Source organism: Cupressus sempervirens, chromosome 3 (assembly GCF_028749045.1).
Source record: "Cupressus sempervirens isolate cs-2001-9-10 chromosome 3, ASM2874904v1, whole genome shotgun sequence".
Lineage (NCBI taxonomy): Eukaryota > Viridiplantae > Streptophyta > Pinopsida > Cupressales > Cupressaceae > Cupressus > Cupressus sempervirens.
The window spans coordinates 745469009-745493886 of record NC_143120.1 but is presented as its reverse complement, the minus strand read 5'-3'; the positions used below and the strand labels follow the sequence as shown (position 1 = coordinate 745493886).

Below are 24878 nucleotides of genomic sequence, written 5' to 3'. Positions count from 1 at the left end.
GCATCTTTTAGGTGTTCCTATCTTAAGGTGAGAAGAAGACACATTTCTTATTGATTAGGAAGGTTCAATTGATCATAAGAAAAGTTCTTCTAAATATATTGTGTTTATTTATTTTAGGCCCAAGTTAATCTCTTGGCTACCAAAGAAGCAACTTGCACAACATTGTCAATTGTTGAATCCAAAAATGTTGCAAAAACTTTAGTAACATATCAATCTAGATGAACTAATGATATAAACAATAGGAATACGAAATTCGAAAATCCGGCTTAAAGCATGATGTTGGAGGTCAACATGTTCCATTCATGGAAATCTTTCATTCACAACTCGTCAAGTCTTACATTTGATACAAATGCCTAAATTCAAATTATAGATTTTGTAATGAATTTGTAAACTATTATTAAAATATAAATCTAGTATGAAAAATTGTATTTATAATAGAAAGTGTGTGTATATCTACACATATGTATATGTATACGTACACACATACATATTCTAATATATCAATTAGCAACCTGAATACAAGTTTCCAATAAATAAATAAAATTAGAATCATTACATTTGAAACAAGAAATTATAAAAAAAAATCCTACACCTATCCTTCTCTACTATTTAAATGTTTAATCAGTGGACGAAATGATGTTAATATTTAAACATGTTCACATAATATACAACGTAACTTTCAACTAATTAAGATGCACTAATTTGATTCTAATTATTTACTGCATATATTGACCTTTTCTATCTTGATAGGAATCATGTATTGAAAAAGAACTCAGCAACGAATCGCATTGGTCATTTACTTGTCAAATTGATATATGACACGCGGACATAATACCCAATGTGGAGTTGATTCTTAAACTTATATAATAAAAAAGTTAAAAAATTATATTGAATGCATTGGTTATTGGTTACCACTTCTAAGGATGGAGTTTCTTTTAAGGTGAATACATCAATAAAAAATACCATATACTGGGTTGCAACCATTCAAACTTGATTTGGACGTGGTTGCCAATCTTTTAGCTTGTCAACTTTCTCGGGTTGTCTTTTGGAGGAAGAAAATGCCAACCCAAAAAACTTAAAATAATTGAGATGTGAAGGTATTTAATGGGCTTGAAATTGCAAGTGGGTACTTAGATTTATTGTATCCAAAGTAATGGAGGGGCCCTTTGCAATTTCATAGGAGAAGGTATGCCATAACGTGGCGATCATCGCCTACACTTTGAGTTCAATGTACTTTTTGGGCTGTAGAGCTTTGATTATGGGCATCACATAGAAAGAACATCTGTATCTTCTATGACAATTCAGTGACAGATAGCTTGTCTGCCTTTATTCTTACTGTGAGAATAACAAAGAAAAGCAAAGCACAAGGGCATCCTCCATCAAAATCAAAAGCCAAAAGAAACACATTCCATGTGGGTCTTCGGGATTCCACCTTTTGCTCTTCTTCTCTGCTACATATTGTCTGAATTCTAGTGGGTTTAGGGCATTCTGCCTGAAGCTAGTTTAAACTAGTGGATGAATCATAACCTCTGCTACTCTCTCTCTTTTATCAGTTTCCTTTTCCAATCAACAGGCTTTTATTCATCAACTTATAATGGGCTCTCTCATTCAATGACATCCATTGAAGGTTGAGCAGCTGAATCCAAGCAATCCCTATAGCTAGTTCAAACTAGTTGTCAAGGACTCTCTCTTTCTCTCATACTAGTTTTCTTCCCATATTTTGCTTCCTTTTTCCCTGGTTTGTTTATCAGTTGAGAGTAAGTTTTATTGAGAGATGGGGAGGGGGAAGATAGAAATAAAGAGGATTGAGAATAGTGTCCACAGGCAGGTGACCTTCTGTAAAAGGAGGGGTGGTCTCATGAAGAAAGCCCATGAACTTTCTGTGTTATGTGATGCTGAGGTGGCTCTCATTGTTTTCTCCAGCAGAGGAAAGCTCTATGAGATGTCCAGTGAGAACAGGTATGTTTCAACCTATATTACCCACTTTCTTTTGTAAGCAATATGGTATCCATCGTTATTCTTCAAAACTTTCTTATTCTTGTGTTTTGAGGAAGAAGAAATTGTTTAATCATAGGATTCAAAATCTCTTGTTGTTCTATGCTTGCTTAGATCTTAAGTTTCCAAGTTTAATATTGTGAAAATGTGTCCCTAAATCTAGATTCAGTCCTCAACTAACTATAATTTATTATTAGAAAGCTCAATTTGCTCTTATTAGATAGAATAAATAGTTTCAAATCTGTTATAAGAATAAGAACAAATCTTTTCAAATCTCTTGAGCTTTAAGCATAGAAATCAAAATCTCTACTTAAGCTATGCTTACATATTATGTTTCCAAGTGTCCCTAAAGCTAGAATGCAGCGCTGGACTAACTATAAAGTATTAGTACGAAGCTATCTATGAAACAGTCTTTCAATCTTAGAGCTTTATAAAAATGTTCATAGCTCAATGTAAAGAGTAATTTAAACTTGTAGATAAGATGGGTTTTTAAGACCGACCATTTTAAATCAGTGGGTAGCACTCAGAAACTAGTGTTTTATGTTTGTGAGGTCAATGGCAAAGTAGATTGAGCAGCATGTTTTTGATACAGTGCATCTCAAGTAGTGGGTACCACACAAAGTTAGATCAATATGTTCGACCTTATAGGTTAAGAGTCTGGAATGTTTAATTGTGGGTCCCACCCACTTTTGTCTGAATATAGTGGGTTGTCAGTATTTGTCATTACATAATACAGAAGATTAAGAAATTCATCACAAATTTATATAAATATAGCGGGTTGTCAGCATGTTCTATGATTAGCTAAGAAAACCATCACAACCCAATTAAACATGTCATTTTGGTTTGTGCTTTTTTCCATTTTTAAATTTTCATAGTATTCGGTTTTTGGAAAAGTTTGCAACAGTGAAACACTTTTTATTTGTGGGATTATTCCCGTTTTAGTGAAACGACGTTATTCAGAAAGCAGTTTATAGTAAAATTTAAGCGAATCCATCGATCATATCGATAACGAATAAATTTGGTAGCCATATTGATTCGAGGTTCCTTTTGTCCCGTCATAAAGTAAAACCCTACTAATGGCGAGAATTTATCTGTGAGTGACGCCATGTAGAATAGATTCTTGCTGGATTGGTGACCCTTACGATTGAAAACAGTATTAAATCTGTATGATTGTTAAATCCTTCAAAATCTGAAGGGTACAGGCTAATCTCCTACTTAAAAAAATATATATATATTAAAGGCAAAAGAAAGTCAAACTTTTTTTCTAAATTTATTAAAACATAGGGTGATTTTTCTTCAAATTTTTTATTGTTTTCTACTACAAAGTATGCATATCATAAAGATCGAATGCTGAAATTTTCAAAAAAATTTATAGTCAACTGTACATTTTTATGAGAGGGACTACTAAAATTCATGTCCAGAATATTAAATTAATACACAGATTGTAAAGAATAAAGAACACATTCAAATCAGCTGCAAGGAAACTTTTCATCTAGCTTGCCTGATGAAATTAAAGGTTCGTTTTACGATATATGTGCTGATGGTGATGGAATTAAATCTAAAGCTACAGACGAAGAAAGATAGAAATGTAGGTAAAATCCTAAGCATGTCACACACAACCTAAATAGAGTTTTAGCTAGGAAACAAATTATAGAAATGTAGAAGTACACCAATTATTCTCCATGAATCAGGAAACTAATATTTACCAAACAAACTTCCAAACTCAGATTACAATATGATTTCGTTGGACCTATCTGTTACCGCATAGCACTCGCTTCACTCAACACTGTTGGTGCTACAAATTACGCAAGACTCTTTTATTGAGTTGCACAAACATTCCTTTTATTGTGCTGCCTTTCTCACAAGTTTGTCTCTCATATTCAAAATTCCAATCCATCAACTAAATTAATTATTGCTGTCCTGTCTCTTGTGATATGTGAAGAGCAATAAACTCTAGCAGGTGGGACCTTTTAACTACTAAAAGTTTAATATCTGGGGACTGGCATATTTTTCTTATTAACCCATTTATCCAGATTCAAACTTTGAACTTTTAGATGTAGGGTTTATGCAATAAAATTAAGATTGAATGATACGAGTACCCCCTTGCACCCTCCTATAAATGAGGAGAATTTAGATCTACATGTTCATATAACAATCAGAATGGATATGCCCCTAGAGAAAGGGTATAGTAATAATATCAAGGGCACAAAGGACAACCATGGCTCCCTACTGATGTGAATGATCTTAGAGTTGAATCTACTTAAGGAAAAGGGATGGTGGCCTGTCATGATGACATGGTCAACATTTTTTTTAATAAGATCCATAACTTCTCAAAGTAGGTTGAGGAGCTTAAACATGAACATAAGAAAATAATTAAATCCTTCAGATATAATGTTATAAAATCTACGATAGACATAGTATTGTGCTAGAAGTGAGCCACATGACCATGGAGTATAGTACTTATAACCTCAAAAGTTTGAATTTCAGCTAAAGGCACTACCAGTTTGCCTATTGGGAGAAACAAGTCAAATATTATTAGTGACGATCATGGTGTTGGTGTAGATTAGATGTGAGGTCCTGCCACCAAAATCAAAGGAAAAGAAAAATGTCCAACTAGTTTGGATTTTGTGATGAAGAAGGTGTGAAGCATAAATGAAGAAATTGTTTTAAACAATGAAAATTTGATGAAAAATCTATGATATCTTTGGGAGGTTCTCATTTTAAAATTTTGACTCTTGGTAAGATGTACACCCCTATTTTTCAAATTCTTAGGTATGCTTGGGATGTATACTTTGATTTTGTTTTGGTGGTTTCATGTAGGGTTGTTTCTTGTTTTATTTTGTTTGCTGCTTTATACTTTGTTTTATTTTTGAGGTTTTCAAGTCCCTTACAATTTTTTTTCCCTTTAAATTAAAACTCTAGCTAACTATTGCTGGAATGTCAATTAATAATTTATTTTGAATAATTTGTACATAATTTGAGTAAAAGGAGCCAAATAAAGAGATGAAGCATTGCAAGCATCCATGCAACCACATGAATCTCTAGCACATTCATGTTTAAAACAAAAAAAATTATAATAACATGTGAAGCATTCATAAGATCAAGAAACAAATCCTCTCATCCTCCAACATACTACTTGTGGAAGAAAAAGAATAAGTGAGGGTGAAAAATACACCAATCCAAATAAAACATGCATCAAACACATGTTGATAACAAAGGTTTTCAATTATTGGCACAAATCCACAATAGAAGTATATAAATATATTCAACTTCAATTCAATTACCAAAGCATAATTTAAACTTAGATAATAGTACAAGGACAATATTAAATGAATTCATGGTCCAAAATTACTATAAAAAAAACCACAATTTATGAAATTAAATAACTTTGGAATTCATCCATTAAAGAATGCCTAAAAAACTATTTAAAACCTTAGTGTACCTCTTGGTAATAGCTTATCAAACTCATAATAACGCCAATTATGATCATAACATATACACTAAGATCGTCTACTACATGGATAATGTCAAAGACAAAAATGAAATTTTACAAATAAAATCTTCCAATGAGTTCACTATTATCCAATATGTAGGAAAAGTTAAACTGTGTGGTAACAAAATCAATATTCCTAATCAAAGGACAATCACAATGATTCATAGATACAAAAATAATATTATATAATCTAAAATGATGTGTTATTATAACTCTTGCAAGTTCATCACAACATGTTTTACCTTAATCAAAACCTCTACCAATTCCATCACATTCAACTATGTTTAATAATTAGATATAATTTTAAAAAATAATCATCTCATAATACTTTCTTCTTGTCAACAGCTCAGAGTGTTAGGTTTTGTAAGTGTTGGTACACAAATTTGAAATATTTGTAATCACCAAGTTTTCCAAGTTTTCTTTTCCTCGTTGGGATTAAAATATTCATTTTTATCATCATATCTCTAACTAAATTATTGACCAATCTTATTCATTACAAATTTTCAATCAATCTCTTGTTGACTGATGATCAAAAAATACCAAACCTCACCAACTATATTAATCCCTCCTTGTTATTGGTTGATTGAGATGGTCTTTTAACTACTTAATATTTGATAATGGTTTGAAGTATCGATACAATATTTGATTATTAGTAAAGAAACTCTTCTTTACATGGATACAGAGTTGTGATAAGAAAAGTAGGATAGGGACCAAACCCTTAAAAAAAATATTGAGCCCAAAGATAGAGGAAATAGGTCTACAATCAATGAAACCCTACATAAACATAACCATTAACTAGTTAAAATCAAAACAAAAAGAGAAAATATAGGAAACTAGATGAGAAGACCTAGCTAAAAACTAAAAACCATCGACCAACAACCACAAACTTATAGTAATCCAAAGATCATGAACCAAAAATACTCCAAACTAGTAAAAAAAACCACAACACCACACACAAGGAAGCCAACAACAACAACCCCATCATCCACAAATACTAAGCAATAACTCCTTAAGCTTATCTCGCAAGGACAATTATTTTGTGTAGGAAAAGGAGTAGCATCCCTTGGCCCATAAACTAGTTTGGTGAATTTTTGTAGAACCATCCTCCTTACACTGAGCTTTCTCCTTCCTCTTTCTTTTGAGATTCCTTTCCTTAAGCTCCTCCCTAGTCCCACTAATGGAAGACTCCATCCTCTTTCTAAGAAGCATTATGTCGGGAGACCAACTCCTTAAGTTGGTCCCTTAACTTCTTGTGGGAAACCTTCATAGAGTCCATCTAGAAAATTTATAATCTCAAACTTCTCCTCATCAATGGTCACCATTGATCAAATATTTGAGGCCTACTCTTTCAACAACTCCTAGTTATGCAATTTATCCCCAACTCTCTACCCAACTCCCAAAAATCTTCATCTCATCTACTAATAGAAAAGTCCTCCACTTTCTATTTTGTCTCCACTAGGGATTTAAACTTATTTATTTTTTTATGGGAAATATTGACCTTGGATAAAATCCACTTGATGATCACCTTTAAACTATTATAACACAATACAAGCTCATCTGAGTGTAAAGATAGAGCCTCTAAATTAATATGTTTGTCTACCATTATAGGAAGAAGGGAAGGAGAGCTAGATTCACAAAGAATTATTGGATCACTAGGATAACTTAATTTGGTCTTAGGGGAGGGGGAATTAGGAGAAAATAAATGGGTGGAATGTTCTAGAGTCTAGACTAATTTCATGGCCTAAAAATCCCCTATTCAAATAATTAGAGACCTCAATAGTTTCATCAACTTGCTCCAACTAGTCTTCTCTTTTTTATTTAGCTTTACAATTAGGAAGCACTCCATTACAAGAGATGGGAGAATCTCTAGGGGTGATTTTTTAGGGTTTTGTAACTACTCCATTGAGGACAAAATATGGGAGAACTCAAGGTTGATTAATTCCATAGTCATATTAGGGGCATTTTGTGGGAATGAGGTTTCTATGGAATTTATAAAGCCTAACAATAATCTATTGTGTAAGGGAAGGCTGCCATTAACCTTGGATTTTTTAATAGATAAGAAAAGTGAAGAGAAAATCCAAAACAAAAAACATAGCTTCACATCCCTCCTAAAATGATTCAACATGGAAAAATATGAGTGAAATAATTTGTACCTTCCCTCTAAAGTCACAAACTTTATGAGGATCTTTGTTGTAGTTTTATGAATACTAGGCATTGTTGATCTTAGATCAATTTTGACAAATGAGTGTCTATACACTTAAGTCATTTACTTAGTTCATGTTGAAAAAGTAACATTTGTCGATCATAACATATAAGATATATCATGTTGAGTAAACAGTGAGTGTCAAGCCACTCAAGTGTTGAGTCACTTAGATGCCAAGAAAATAGTATGTGCCAAGTGATTCAAGTGTCAAGCAAGAAGTGCATGCTGAGTCATTGAGATGCGAAGTGACAACATTGAAGTTACAAGTAATGTCGAGCACCAAGGACTTCAAATTTTGAATAATACAGTTTTGACATAGTTGTTTGTATTTGCACAAACTACTATGTAAATAGTTTTTGAGCCAACTTAAGTATTGTTTTATGATCTTTTTTTACAAGGATGAATATTAATTGTGAATCCCTATGCATTACATGCATCCAATCAGAAAAAAGGAAGGTTTAAGTGGCAATATGGGTGAATCACTACCATTGATTCATACCTGGCCCTAAATCACCTAGGTCTTCTTAAGGAAGATAAATCCTAAAATCTCAAAAGAATGCTAAGAATAATTGAAGAGAGTTTTCATGCGTAAAAAAAGCATTCATGGTGATTAATGTGTTATGAATTGAGTTACATTGTAGAATCAGTTAAAGGAGAACTGAGGAAAGGAATTAGAGGATAACAGAGGTACATCTGATAAAAAAGGATCAAGTACACATCAGTATAGAGGTGATCTAACATCAAGCAATAGAGTGCTAACTAAAGGATCATTGCTAAGACATTTTAACAAGTGAATTAGTTAAATCTCTTAACATAGTAGTCTTAACAAGCTATTGTAAATCCTTTAACAGGGTGCTTAATTCATTGTAAGTTAAAGTCCTCTTACCAGGCACACTTTTAGTAGGGTGTTTAAATCCTTTAACATGGTAAGATTTAACAATCTTGTAAGCCTTTAACAAGGTAGACCTTTCATAGGGTAGATCATGTTTCATGGTCAAACATTGTAACCTTCATTGGATACACTTTATTATTGTAGTAGTGAAGATTTGTTAGTGTCATCCCCACCCTAGTTTTACCTTCTCATTAGAGGGTTTCTAGGTAACCAAATATCTTCTATCATATATGTGTTGAGTATTTACTTTCATGCTATGGGTGTATATGCTTAATTTGGTATTTTAGTTTATATGCATAGATTGTGAGATGGATGTGTGGTGAATAGTTTTAGAGGTTAAAAGTTTTAAGCATTGATTCAACACCCCCCCCCCCCCCCTTCAGGGTTTACTTCCCTATTGTATTTCCAATAGGTAGGTGCTCTTTATTGAATCCTGATGACGATCTTATAATTTTCTCTCATGCTTCCAAAAATAGCTTTTAGGGCTCTTTGAAGAACATGTTTGTGTTCTAGGGTTTTTCTCTCCCTTCATACTCAAACCTGTAACCATAATAATGGTATTTGTAGTTATAGAAAACTTCACACTCCATATAGTGGCATTCTCATCATACCAAGAAACAACTATTTTTTGAGAGAGGTTAGGATTATAATCCTTTATGTCTTCAGCATAGGCCACCATTCTCCCCTTTTCCATTATCTCCAAAACCTTGGCATATTTATCAAAATATTCACATATATCAATCTCAATCTAATATAAAACCCCACCCATACTTTCTATCAAAATATAAGGCATGAGAAAGGTAATATTGCAGACTTAGAACCTAAAAGACTTGAGAACCAAAAAATGCAAAAGTTTAGTGACCAAAACTAGCCTCTACAAAATATTAAACATGCAAGCCAAAGGAATGAAAAGTAAATTTCTCAAAAGATAAGATTTAAGAAAGGAATACATCTTAACTGACAATTAATGCATTGTCATCATTTATTGAGGCTAGAAAAATATTGGATGATCACCACACATGCCACCGTAGGGATAGACAACATGCCTTCCCAAATTTTGAAATCTTGGGTGTAGTTTCCTAGTGAATTAAGGTAATCTACCAAATTATTATCTTCTTAGTAAGTGTGATAGAAAGTTCCTTCATCCATCAAGTTAAGAAAATGTCTTGTCTTATTTATGATATCCTTGTATTCCATTTTATGACAATAATGTGGTTCAAGATAGTTATCACATTCATCACATCACCTTTGATCGCCATATTTTTTAAACAATTACTCATCAGTAGTTTGACACCATAAAACATGGAAAGCAACTCTTCTACATAATCCATTTGCATTTCAAAATTAATAGAGAAAGAAAGCAACATCTTACACATCAAATTCCTTTAAAGGTCACCCCACCTACCCAACCCACATTACCAACAAATAATTATCCATGAAAATTGAATTTGATCTAACATACATTGCAAGGGGGCATTAAATATTTCTTCTTATTTCAAGAATGGGATTTTAGAATTTCTTAAGACACTCAACATTGTTCCATTTTCTAGCAATATCCCAATCTGAGGACTCTAAGGAGGAGGAGTCATGACTAAAAGAATGCAAAATTACTATATTTTCCTTGATTTTATATGTGAGATCCCAATAAACATCGTTTACATATTTCTTCTTATGTCTTAAAATCTAATTATTTCTCTCTTTCTAGATATACTAACTACCATAAAGGGGAGACTTACACTAGATCTATTTAGTGAAAGGGTGATTAGTAGGAGAAGCTCATTAATCTACCACATCTTTGGAGTCATTATTCTAGTATGAGCTAAGATTAACTAGAGCCAATGTGCATTTCCTAATTGTACAACTAAGAGGACACAAATAACATATGAGTGATGGTTTATTTATCTTGTTTACATAACACATAGCTATTGACAAGATGAACACCTATTTTCCTTTAAATTATCCTAGGTGAGGATTTTTTGTGGTAGACCATCTAGTAGAAAATTTTAATTTAAGAAGATATTTTATCTTCCAGATCCTAGTCGAATCAAAATCTTGAGGCCATTTTAGGTTAAGAATATCAAAACTAGTCGTAACAATGTAATCACCCAATTTTGAGTTCTTGCAAATTAACATATCTAGTTGGTCCAATCTATAGAATCTCAACAAAGAGAGAGATTGGATGGGCTGAGACACAATCCCTTTTAGAATTTAATAAAATAAATTAATATCAATCTTCTATCTAATAGGCCTTACCAAGGCATTCCACTAACCACTCTCCTTATGTCTAAGTCTCCCAACTAGCCAATTCACTAATGGAGGAAAAAATACATGGTAAGCTAGGGGAAATTGGTTATCTCAGTGATCCATCTATAAATCCACATCATTATCATTCCCAATTTTCCAAAAACTACCTTAGGCAAGTAAAGATATGTTCTTTTTCATATTAGTCCATATATTAGAGCCATGTAGAGGAGAGACTTTCAGGAGGATGGATCTATTACAATTATTAAGATTCTTGGCTCTCATTAATTTAGGCTAATCCACATCCCAATTTTTAACATTCTACCCAACTTTGGAAGATAAAGAAATATTAAGAAGGTAAGTGTCGTTGACATTAAGACCTTCATGATCTTTTGGAGAAAAAATAATTTACCATTTAATTTAATAGAAATATTGTTTTTACATAGAGAAATTATCTCTTAATAACATCTATATGTTTGGCCCAAGCAATAGGTATGTGTAATAGAGACATGAGATATTTGGTCTTGCTTTGGATAACTATTTTAAGCATTTGTAGTTTACCATAGTTGTTAAGTAGTGCTCATATCTAGGAAGAAAGCTTAGAATGGATAAATTCTAGTAGGCTCAAAAAGATAGTGTTATCCACTTTACCTATTTCCAATGGCATGCCCAAATAGACCAAAGACAAGTAGGCCTCTTGAAATCCCATAAACATTGCAATCCTATTTTTAAATATTTCAATAATATTGAGGAAGAAGAGAGAAATTTTCATATGGTTGAGTTTTTCTTCAAAAACAATGGCATAGCCTCCAAAAATATTTCTTCATGTCTTAACTTCTTTAATATTCACTTCATTAGAAAAGAGGGTATTATCAAAAAATTGTTGATGTCAAACAACCTCCAAGGTAGAGGAAGGTCTAAACCCCTTAACTATACCAAAAATAGTCAATATACATAAATTCATGCCAAGCACATCAACTAAGATAATAAATAGATAAGGGGATACATGGTCACCTTACCTTTAACCACCCAAAACACCAAAAAAAACCCTTAGGATTATAACTATTAACTAGAATAGAGAATTCAGGTTTCATGAAGAATTCCTTGATCAAATTTAGAATCATGCCCCTAATTTACCCACTTTCATCAAGACTTTCAACATAAAATCCCAAGAAACCAAATCATAAGCATTGGAGTTGTTAAGCTTCATACTCATACTTTTGTTTCTTCCTTTCTCCATTGAGTGAAGGTCTTTATGACTAGTTACAATTGCATTTGTAATTTTTCTTCCAAGGATAAACCCCTTTTGATTAGGATGGATAATATGATCCAAAACTGACCTAATTTGGAAACCATAGTTTAGAGAATATATTGTATGTCATATTATAGAGGCTAATAGGCATTAAATCCTTTATTTAGTTAGTTGTCACATCTTTGGAAATAATAAAAATGAAAATTTCTTAATCTCCTTGAGAATTGCACCAAAAGAAATAAGCTCTTTAGCTTCTTAGAAAATATATCTCCCCACAATCTCCCTAAATTTCTTAAATAAATGTGGAGGGAAATTATCAGGACATAGGAGCTTTTGTAGAATAAGGGAAAATGTTGTAGCTTTCACTTAGTTCATAGGAACAAGTTTTTTCAAGATGGAGATGTCTTCTAGGGAGGTGTTGGTGGGGCCATAGTCTAGCAGTGCATTCTTTTTATCAATCAAAAGTGGATTCAAAGGAGGAGATTGGTTCAATAAATAATTGAAGTACTTTATTGCCTTAGATTTAATGTCCTTATCATTGAGGGTATCATTTCCAGTGATATTTTCTTAATTGTACTCCTCTTTATATGTTTCAGAGTACATTGGTGAAAAAAATGAATGTTTCTATGTCTTTTTTTTTATCCACTAAACCCTATATATTTGTTTCAAAATAATCTCTTTTCATTGATAATATTGTGAAGAGATGTAAAAATATATTTTCCTCCATCTCTCTATTTTGATCTCAACCTAAGGTCTCCATTTCCTTCTAAATTTGAAGCATATTATCCTTTACATCAAGCTTTTGCTTAAAAATATTTTTGAAGCATAAGTTATTCTAGTTTGTGAGCTTTCATTTAATAAATTTTAATTTGGTAGCTAATTGGATATGTACATGCCTATAGCTTTGGTTTTCAACCATTCCTTAAGGAATGACCCACAATTTGGGCTGTGAGAATTCACATTACTTGAAATCTAAAAGAATACTTATCAAGCGTGTTTTGGGATCCTAATAGAATAAAATGGGATAGTGGTCAAAGTAATATCTAAAAAATGAATAAATAACACAATCACTTAAAATATTTCTATTGTGATAGGAGACACTAATCTAGTTTGACTTGGATGAGGTTTTTAGTGCTACATCTCATGTTAGAGAAAGTGAAAGAACCTCCCAAAAGTTTTAGGTCTACAAGCTTACATTTTGTAGTAGTGTTAGGATTAATGAGATCGATACAATATTTACATACAAATATAACTAATATTAGAATATGATAAATCGCACAGAAGAAGACATAAGAAATAAAGATTTAATGTGGTTCACCCGATACCTGGGCTACATCCACCAAATAGAAAGTCCAATATTCTTATTATCCAATGATTACAACCTAATTACAATATGTAATCCATTAAAGCTCAATACCATTAGAAGAAGCTACAATCTCATAAAACATTATGAAATCCCTAACCCTAAGCCATTTTATACAAAATTTGTATTGCTCACAAAATTAGGGCTAGAATATGTTGAAAAATAGAAAAATATAACTCTCAATTCCTTTTACAATAGCAAGATCATTTTTTTCTTTGGAGTGCTACCCCTCAACCCCACCTCAACTATTATCCCAAGGTCCTACAAGGGGAATTACCTCTTGAACCCTAGATCATGTGGGCACTTCCCCCAAACCCCAATAGTAAACTCTAGGGGGAAAATTATGCCCAATGAATTGGGAAAAAATAAACCTTTGATTCTAATTAGGCTCCATATAATAAAAAATAGAAAATTGCAGATCCAATATAGAATAATAAAAAATAATACTTCCATTTTTCTTCTTTGAAGGGGAAAGAAGGGTGTTGAAATCTCCTATAATCATCTAGTTATCCATACTAAATTTATGTTTTTCTTCAATTGCTTCTAATTGAAACATTTTTCTAGCTGCTCTAGTGTTAGGAGCATACACATTCATCAACCCTTCCGGTTAAGATGGTTTTGGTAATGTGAGATAATCACATGCTAGACATTATTTCCTTAGTGTAACTCTATACTAGTAAGAAAATTAGGTTTCCACATAATGACCAGACCACTTGAAGAACTTTTAGAGCCCATACATATAAAATGGGAAAAAGGACAAATAAATCAACTAGCTACAAAGAAATCTTGAGAGGACATTTTTTATTCCTATAAAAAAAACTATGTTTGGATTCAAATATTTGATTATATTTCTCAATAACATCTTCTTTTGTAGGTTGTTAAAATCTCTAATATTCTAGGAGACAATAATCATTAAACTAAAAAACTTGAGCAAAGTTTGACAAGAGCTCTTTTGATCTCATTAGGAATCTCCATGGTTGTAGTTCTTGGGTGCATATCCCTGCCAAAGCATCTACCAATTCTCTAAAAAAATTTACCATCTTATAAGGTTCAAGGAGGGAGAAAAGGGGGGAATAGGGGATGTAGAGGAAAGAAGGGTAAAAAGGGGAGGGTACCATCACAAAGGAAATTGATGAGACAAGGTAGAGAGTAACTTAGGGTAAACTAAGGAAAAGAGGGGGTGAAAGCTTGCAGGGGAGGAGGTGGAGAGAGAAAAGGGTCTTGGAAAGAGGGGGGATTCAAAATGGTTGTGTCAAGCATGGGATGGATGCTATTGTCATAAATTTTTGGCTATTGTCATCATGGAGACATAACACTCAACAAGTTTCTTCTTCCTCTAAATTTAGTAAAAGTGACTATTTAAATAATATCATCTAGCATAAATGTCTCCTTACAAATCAAAGTTTCTTGGTTAGTAACCTTTTTCTCTACTTTTGGGACCTTAGTGGGGAAGTTTCGACTATTCTAGTTATTTATAGTGTAGTGATTGGGGGAGATTTTCATTAGACTAAACCTAATAAATGTGAGGATTAAATAACACTAGGAAGGTTTGGAAAATTGTATGTCATGGTCACAGATAAGTATGTAGAAGGAATGGTGGATACTTAACTTAGTTTATCATCTAGAAGTTTATGAATTTATAAGATGATGAGAAGGTTTACAATTGATAACATTTCCATCATAGTGATAGAAGAGACCATTACAATAATCACTTAACTAAGTATGGAAGGTACCCAATCACCTATAAATGCTAAGGTATCTTAAAAGGAACTTAAATGTTTCGTGGACCCTAGTGAAAAGAATCCACAATTGAAGAGTGGGTTTGAAAGAGAGAATCTCAGGAAAGAATGTAAGGTGATTATGATAGTTTTTATTAAATTTATGATACTAGTCCATTGATGTCAAAATTTGAGGCATTTAGAGATTGAATATAAAAACACTTTATGAATAATTTTGTGTGTGTTCAGAATCTAGTTTTTGAATATATAATTTATTTGTATACCCATATGATAGATTTTGTTTTTGGTATGGATCTTTAAAAACCACTTTTCAAAATGCCTATTTCAGGACCATACCACACTCCTGTACGAACACCATAATTTGACACAAATAAACAAATTTTCATAAATCCTTTTAAAGGGAGTTACCTAATACACCAAAGATTGATGACAATATTTTTCCTTAATTTTTTATTGAATAATTTTTTTATTATTAATTATTAATTGGCTATAAAGGTAAATTTTAAAACCTCTCATGTACGGACACCATAATTTGATCAAAATTTCACTTTTTTCAAAAATTCTTTTTTTTTTTAAGGTCAAAAGAATTGTATGTAGATTGATGACATATAAATTAATTTAAGAAAAATTATAAAATAAAAAACTTATTAAAGTTTTAGTGAACTTCACTATTTTACATTTAGGTACCACCTTTCATTAAAAAATAATGTAAAAATAGTAAATAAAATTATAGCACTATAAAATTTATATTTTTGAAATCAGGATAGTGAGAGCTCTAATGGGTATTTGTCTCATAAAAAAATTTGATCAGGAAGACCCTCTAAAAATTATGGCAAGGCGTGAATTTGTTAGTTTCATGCCTTAGCCAAATCTTTAGAGGTCAAGGCATAGGCATGGTCTCACCAAGCCTATCACAAACCAAAATCTGAGGTAGGAGAAAAAAAAATCTTGCCCAATGTTGTAAGAAACGGGTACATGTTATTTAAATTCAAAAAATGGGTACTCATTTTAAAAAAGTCAAATCGGCATGTAAAATCCCCCCAAAAAAATAAAATTTTAAATTTTTAGAAATGGGTACCTTTTTTTTACTTTTAAAAAATGGGTACCCGTTTCTAAAAAATATAAATTTTTTATGTTTTCAAAAATCGGTACCTAATTTAAAAAAAAATGGGTGCCCATTTTTTAAATTTTGAATCAGGCACCCAAGCTTAAAATAGGTATCCGTTTCTAAAAGAGTATGATCTCAATCCACGGACTTCCACAGAATTGAGACCCAACTCCTTTCTTCTACCCAAGGCTCTTGATGAATGTTATTCATAGAGGGAATTATTGATGAATGTCAACCACAAATTCTATTCTTGAATATCAACCATAGAGGGAGTTCATGTGAATTTAAGACATGAAGAGTATTCTTGAATTTCATCCATAGAGGGACCATTCTTGGTAAATGTCAGCCATAGAGGGTATTCTTAGTGAACATATCCATTCTTGGTAGAATGCACTCTTGGTAAATGTTTCTTTCTTGGTAGATGACATTCTTGGTGAGTGTCTACATTCTTGGCATATGGCATTCTTAGTAACTTTTCAACATCATTGGATTGGGAATTAGAAGCACCCCTCACACAAAAGGTTTGGTTTTCTTGAGGAAACAAAAAATTAGTAAATGCAAACTATAATATAACTATTTAAGATAGACTTAAAAACAAATAATAAATCGAAAAAAATTGATAAATACATACAATATAATGATAATATGATAGTATATTATTATATATTATCAATAGTTAATAATATACTATATTATTAGTATATGATAATATATTATTAATGCCGACACTTCTTTCAATCGATAATGTCTCTGTTATAGTTTATTGATCCTCTTTTGTTGCCTCTGTAATTGTTCATGTTGCCTTATTCTTCCTCCTTGGAAAGTGGGGATGATATGGAGTTTCTCTAATAATATTTTTCCTTTGGTTTTGTTCTGGGCTCTCTCCCTTTTTTGTCTAGTTGGGGGATTTTGTGCTAACACAGTTTATAGTATTGAGGTTTTGTTGGTGTCTCCCTAATGTCATATTAGCTTGAGAGGTTCCTGTTTTATCTCTACATTACTATTTTGTAATTAATTTTATATATTTTATAAGTATGGTTCTTAGGACCTTTTATCCTATATATATAATGAAATATTTTAATAAAACAAGAGGCATACATATGCAAAATTTTAGCGAATTCAATCAGAATTAAAAAGAAGCCCAAGTTGGGATTAGATGAATAATTAATGATAATATTGAGGTCTTCATTCAATCACTTGATAAGTAAAACTAATAATATTAGGGATATAAAAATAGGAGAGGAAGAAGAAATATATAACAAAGTTAGTAAACAAACTCTAGCCAAAATCCAATCAGCATCAATAGCTCTCAATGAAAAATATATATATCATTCTCAAAACATGTCAAATAGGGAGGAAAAATAGAACTGTCATTAATAGGTTATTTTGAAGTATTTACCAATATTCATTTATTCCTCATGTTTAATGATCATTGAGGAGTCCAAAAAATAATCAACAACATTTTCTAAACCACACACTTCAAATAGTATACTTATATCGATCATACAAACCATACTAATTATCTACAAAATATAAACTAACATTGATGAAGGAAACTATTGAATTGATACGGTTTAATCATATATACAAGTCTTTTAATTTTTAGGATATAGATATAACTAAGAAATATTATAATACCAACAATTATAGGACACAAGGAGGTAACTTTAGAGCTATGACCTTATGAGCTTGCCATATAGAAACTAAAGTAGTAAAGACAATTCTAATAAAAAGATATTTGTTACGTAATAGTGATTCAAAGGCCATCGATAATGACTAGAAAGAGAATATATCACCATATGTAAGCATTCCTTATACTTAAGATCTATAAACCATGCTAGGAATTGAATATGTTAGAACTCAAAACCATATATATTTATAATCAATCATGGAGGAACTTAGGAGGGACAAGTGAGATACAATAAGAAAAATATATTTCCTCCAACATGCAAGGAAAGGAGATAATTTTTCATTGGGTCTACACATTACGAAGTGTACATGTCAATGTAGAAGAGATGTCATTACACACATATTTAATATAGGAAAATGATCTTATTTAGAGTGTTCAATCTAGTATTTTAATATATCTAACATACCTACATGGAAGTAACTTCCTATTAAGAATATAATCAAATATTATTAACATAGAGATTGCAATCATGTAGAAACATTGCCCATAATTGATAGATATTACAATAGAAGAAATAATTCTATTGGTATTAGATCATTACATATATAACTATAAATTAGGAACATCTATAAAGATAACATTACATATTATATTGATATAACTAAAATTAAGGTACAAGTCCCTAGTGGAAGAAATATCTCATAAATTAGAAGAATCAATCCCCAAATTATACTAGACCAAGTAAGGGACATTATAGTTTCTTTTGATATTAAGATGTCAAAAATGGGTGATTGGGCCAAAGCAAAAAACTAGTGACAAAGTCACTATCAGCCAATTAGCAACCCATTGGCCAAAAAACTATGCACTTTTCACCCATATTCAATATAAAAAATATAGTTCTACAAATAGAGTTCAACATCCAAGTATCTAACCACCTATCAAAATAGTAGATGGTACTAAAATAGTAAAGAGAAAAAACTAAACTAGCAACAATGTTTTAACCATAGTCTTAAAATCCTCCATTATCCAAATATTATTAATAGCCATGTAGGGCTTATAGTTAACCATATTAAACAAGAATTAAAAAACAAATTAAAAAAAATGAGGTTGAACCCTTACTATTCCTTTTCATCTAGGGGGTTGGTTTTGACACCACCACCTATAGCTAATGATATGCTAATCATGAATATATAGATCCTCTAGAAGTCATCAAACTCCACCTCAACTTTACCCTCTACCTTCTCATGCTACAAGATCTAGAGGGTGGTAGGTTTTTGCATACATGAATTTGACAGAAGAATCAGCTAGGGTATTAAATCTTAGGTCCAAATTCAACACCATCTTCTTTAGATTCCCCAACTCCACCCTTAGGCTCTTTATCTTAGCTTTATCTTATATATGGTCCTTAGTGCCATAGGGGTTCTTCTCTAAATGAGGGGTATGGAGGGGGTCCTTGAGTAAGGGGAGTGGATTTTTGGTGGGGAGAGAGGGAGATCAACCTTTGGCTTCTTGAGAGGAAATGTGGCGATCATGGGGGTTTTGTCTTTAGTACATAGAGCCCCCTTGTTAGGACTAAGATCCACCATGTCCATGCTAAATATTTTTAATGCATGAAAAATATCTCTATCCTAAGAGGATTCCTCCATATTCAAGGAGACTTAGTGATAGTTTCATCTTCATCATCTTTAATGTGATTGACTGTCCTAGCTTTATTATTTTTCCTAGCATGTTTCCCTTTTTCCCAACCTCCCTTAGAATCATAGTCTGAATCAACCTCCTCTTGAATCTCTTTATTTTCCACCCTTTTTTATTATTAAGGTTTAAGGAAATTATACAAGAATGTCTCCTACCACAAGTTAATTTCATCCAAACCTCACCCAAATCTATAGCTAGCTTTATTTTAGCGTTCAATTATGAAAATGATTGAGTGGGGTGATCCTTAATTTTTGGGCCACTATGAGGGTATTGGGAATGAAGGTTGACACAACCATAACTTGGGAGGTAGTGGGCACTAAGGAGAATAATAGAACAAGTTTGTGAGGGGGAGACATGACATGATGAAATTTTTATAGGAAAAAGATAAGACTGTGGTGAAGGATAGTAATTTTTTTCCATATTCAGGGGGAATTAGTGATATTTTCATCCTCATCATCTTTTGAATGTAATTGAACCTTCTAACTTTCATTTTTTTGTAGCATGTTTTCCTTTTTCCCAAATTCCCTTAAAATCATAGTCTAAATCCCCCTCCTCTCGGCTCTCTTAATTTTCCACCATTTTTAGAGTCTGACAAAATTATGTGAGAATTTATCATACCACAAGTTAATTTCATCTGAACCTCACCCAAATCCATAGCTAGCTCTATTTTATGGTTCAATTAGGAAAATGATAGAGTGGGGTGATCCTTAATTTTTGGCCACTATGAGAGTATTGGGAATGAAGGTTGACACAACCATAAGGGAGGTATTGGGCACTGAGGAGAGTAATAGAACAATATTGTGAGGGGGAGACGTAACATGATGAAAGTTTTATGGGAAAAAGATAAGACCCTGGTGAAGGATAGTAATTTTTTTCCTTCCTCTCTATATTTTCTTACATCCATAACCAATGCTTCAAGATTATGAAGTAAAAAAAGTGAGAAGGAAATATCATCATGGTAATAGAAATGGTTTAGTAGAGGGAAATGGTAGGAATAAATTACTTTTAAATGGTCCTCTATGATAAAATACTTCATGATGAGGAAATAAAAATAATTCCACTCCCCTGATATCATTTCTTGGTTAAATCCTCCTCTTGTGCAAATTGATCCTCCTTCTAGCTTTTAAGAATCATTTCATATTTGTTTCATTGATCACCTTGGTAATAAATTTCTATTTTCTAACCTTCATAGATAGGCTAAGTAGCTAGCTAATGAATTCTTCAATAATTTCAAATGAGATATAATTCATAGTAACTTTATGTTCCTTCCAAGTATTCATCAGCTACATCAACACAATCTCATCTAAATTTTTTTAAAATAATGCAAATTTCTTTTGTCAAAATTATTATATTAACTAGGGTAATCATAAATCACATGATAATGGTACTCTAACACATGGCGTATAGGTTAATAAAAAAATCCCACCCATAAATGAAGTGATCCTAGGAATAGCCAAAATAATGACAAATAGGGCTTTTCAAGCCATCATTAATATGATATCTCTAATTGTACTTGATTGCATAGTACCAAATCTTATCAATATAGATTTAGGAATAATTTGATAATAAAATCCAAAATAGATTATAATATGTAGAGATGAGATCACTCATGTCGATATCATTACCAATAGTTTGGATAGAAAAAATAGTGCTAAGAAAACTAGGAAGCATTTTAAACCTCATTGTCATTCATGTGGTTACATGTAACTTCATTCTCAATGAGAGTTTGAGTTTCCATAGGAAGGGATGCTAGAGTTGTCTCCAACACCACAATTTAGTCACCTAAATTCCCTAACCTACCAATTTATCTACCACCTTTTCCCCCTCCTATTATGTGTGTTAAACTCTAATTTCCTCTATTCTTTTCAAGCAAAGGCCACATACCCATTAGAAAAAGTTTTAAGTTCCCAACCTACATTCGAACACTAATTAACAACATCAATAACAACTTTATATTCTCATTCAACAAGAATTCTATGATTCCCCAATAAAGCCATGAATTTGAGACCCCATATAATGTCCAAGGCTTCTTCCATATTAGAAGAGTTGGTGCAAAGTTTCCAAAATAGGCCAATATAATCTTCCTACCTCTATCCCTAACAATCTCATCTCTCATAACTAACCCACCATTCATTGCCTCATACAAATTAAGCTTGAGCCAATCACCTAGATGGAATGCTAATGCATGTAGGACCAAACCAATTACTTTGAGTTGTTAAGAGAATTCTTAATATTCATGATTGCAATCCCTTCTACAATTGTCTCTCTATCTCTAAAAATGCCATAATTGTTTTCTTGTCAAACAATTCAGTAGACATGTGAGGGGAATTAGTTTCTAGATTTGCGAGGTGGTCAAATGAGTAGATGAGATCAATGAGTCAACAACAAGCTAATGAATTTTATTTCTAAGGACCTGATGGAGGTGAAAAAATTTCAACGCAAACATCCAAATTTTTGACACAAACAAGAAGGAGACAAAGAGTTAGTAAATATCTTCCCTTACATATTGTCAAAGAATACTTCTATATGGAAATTAAAAATATTTCCTTCTTAGATTATCAATAGTTAGGATTCTCTCATAATGTGTGGCATACTAAAAGAAGTTAATTTTAGGAGTGAGATTCTAACTTCAAACCTTATCCTAGTTGAGCTTGGGAACCTTTATATCAACTAGAAGAAGATAAGACAAATAGATAGAGAATTTAGAAAACTAGATTTTATCCCAAATATTTCCATCCTAGGAAGGCAAGGCAAAGATTTTGAAGTGGTTAAGATGTTCTCGTAACTCCTTAATCAGCATTAGGTCATAGGGAGGACCCCTCTAATTGAAGTTAAGGTATTTCCATTAGTGGAAGGGGGTGATATAGTCTCTAACTAATTCACCAAATTTAACTTTTAATTCATTCATAAAATGACAAAAAAAATTTAATATAATAGGCTTAACCTTCATCCAAGTATCCTCCTAGAATCTATTTTTTTCAGCCTTATTAACCATTCATCACAAACCCCCTTGGAGAAATGTGTAATTTTTGATCACATTGTTCTAGATCTTAGAGCCATAGAGAAGGTTTGTGTCAAATAGAGGGGAGGTGGAGGAATTGCTTAAGTACATTAGTTTTATAATATATTACAAACCTCCCAAGTTTTTATCCAACTACCAACCAATTTTGGTTAGAAGTTCTTTATTGAGATCATCCTCTTTTCTAACTCTCAAACCTCACAAGGCTTTAGGTTTACACATTATATCCATGTTAACTAGGTTTATCCTATCTTTCTCTTCTAAACTAATCGAAAGTAAGTTCCATTGTATCCTCTCTAGAACCAAAGGCATAGAACATGAGATTTTGAAAATAACGAGGAAGTAGATTGGGATTTCCTAAAGAGAAGTTGAAAGGATTTAGAATTTACTTACATTGTTAAGAATCTTCCCTTTCTGCCCCTCCAACTTCATCTATAACCTTTCCAATATAAAATTACAAAAACTACTGGCTAACCTCCTAAACTATAAGAGGGAGCCCAAAGTAGGTATCTAGGTGAGAAGCCATCTAATAGCTTGGAATATGGATAACATACTTTGTAGGGAGGCGTCTATACTAAAGATGTATAGTTCACTTTTGTCAAAATTGATATGTTAACTATAAACATGAGCATACAATTCAAGAAGGTTCTTCCAATTCCTTGCTTCAATAACAAATGATAACCCAAATAGAAAAGTCTCATCAATGAACTAGTTTATAACCTTCAATGGGAGGCATGTGGTAGGTTTAATCTATTGAAGGGTACTATTCTCCATTTTGGAAATAAAATTTATTTTTAAAACCTTTTCCACCATATAAATGTTGGTCAAAACTTACAATTGGAACAATTGTTGTTTTTTCATTGATGTCAAATATATTGATGAGACATGTTGCTATCTAATCTAAATGTCATATCTATTTGATTGATGAAGAGGATTTGAGAGATTGGTCCTAACAATAGCACCTAGAGGAAAGGTTGAATAATGAAATGGAAGTTATAATGGATATTTGATTAGTTAGACTTTGACATGGCAAAGTGATTATTTATATCATGAATGTAAAGCTTAATTAACCAATAAAGTAAAAGATTAAGGATCACCAAGTTATTCTTGTTTTGATTGAGTATTAGTATCGACCAAGAAAGTTAGTTGATGCCAAGCCAAGAAGTTCTATAGTGACCAAGTGATGTGATCACTGAGTGTCAGAAATTAGTGATTGTCGAGTGATAGTATTTTGAATTATGATTTCCAGGTGACTCATTTGATTCCTTGAGATATGTAAACTACGTTGAAGATAATATTGATGAGTTGGATCATTAAATTCAAGATGAGGATTAGGTATAATACCTATAATTGAACTCAATGGATAGAAGTTTCTAGAGGATGATTAAGAAGATGAAAAAATATAATGAACCTGATGAACTATATTATAAACCCTAAGATCTATGGTGATCATGGGTAATAGAAATGTAAGAATTACCTATTTAAGGAGGTATAGAGCAAAAATTTAAGGGATGTGCATAGAGAAAGGTGGAATAGAGACTCACAAGTGTGTAAGAGCAAGAGCAAAGAAAAAGGAATTGCTTGCACAATTGTTGCTAAAGTTGATAAGTGAATCAAAGCAAAAGGATTAAGTTTTGATGTAAAGGGGGATGATTGCTTAAAGAGTTTTCAACTGAGTTAATAGATAAAGTTGACAAGGGGAGTTATTAGTGAATTAGTACATGACCATAATAGTGATCTGAACCTACAAAAGTGAGTTGTAATCATATAGATCAAAACCCTACTATTTTCTTTCTAATAACTATAAATAGTTTGTATTGAAATCCTTTTAATCAAAGATTGACCTAATAGTCATTTGAAGGACTTAATAGTCTATGTAAATCCTTAAGAAATGATGTAGGAGCACCCTAGGTGTAAGGGAAATCTTGAATCACCCAAAAATATTTTCTCATCAATCTTTTCTATTTTAATATGGACTAGTATGCAGGGTGGTTACTATTTATGGGAGCTTGCTATTTATAGAAATTTCATTATACAAGTTCAGAATGTTCTAATTTCCTACATGAAGATTCATTCTAGAGTTATAAGCCTCCCACAAAAATCTCATTGCTCCAACTTAAGTATCGGAGAAGTTATTGTAGATTTTTTATGGAAATATTTGTAGAAAAATCTTCAGGCTCACCATTGGAGGCCTTAGAGTGCCCGGATGAGGTCCAAAAACTTGACAAAAGGGCATTTTCATCATTCC

General features: G+C 32.1%; 1 protein-coding gene across 9 annotated transcripts in view; it reads left to right on the top strand.

The window, feature by feature from the left end:
* The first annotated feature begins 1366 nt into the window (after window positions 1-1366).
* LOC149568972 (MADS-box transcription factor 21-like) overlaps window positions 1367-24878 on the top strand; it is a 376483-nt gene continuing 352971 nt past the window's right edge. For 2 of the 9 annotated variants that reach the window (XM_089821781.1, XM_089821782.1), the window contains exon 1: window positions 1376-1959. In XM_089821781.1, the coding sequence (XP_089677907.1) occupies window positions 1775-1959 (185 nt within the window). In that variant the 5' untranslated portion in view covers window positions 1376-1774. Of the gene's footprint in view, window positions 1960-24878 lie in introns of all 9 variants that reach the window. The other 7 variants (XM_089821778.1, XM_089821779.1, XM_089821780.1 and 4 more) reach the window with 7 other exon arrangements.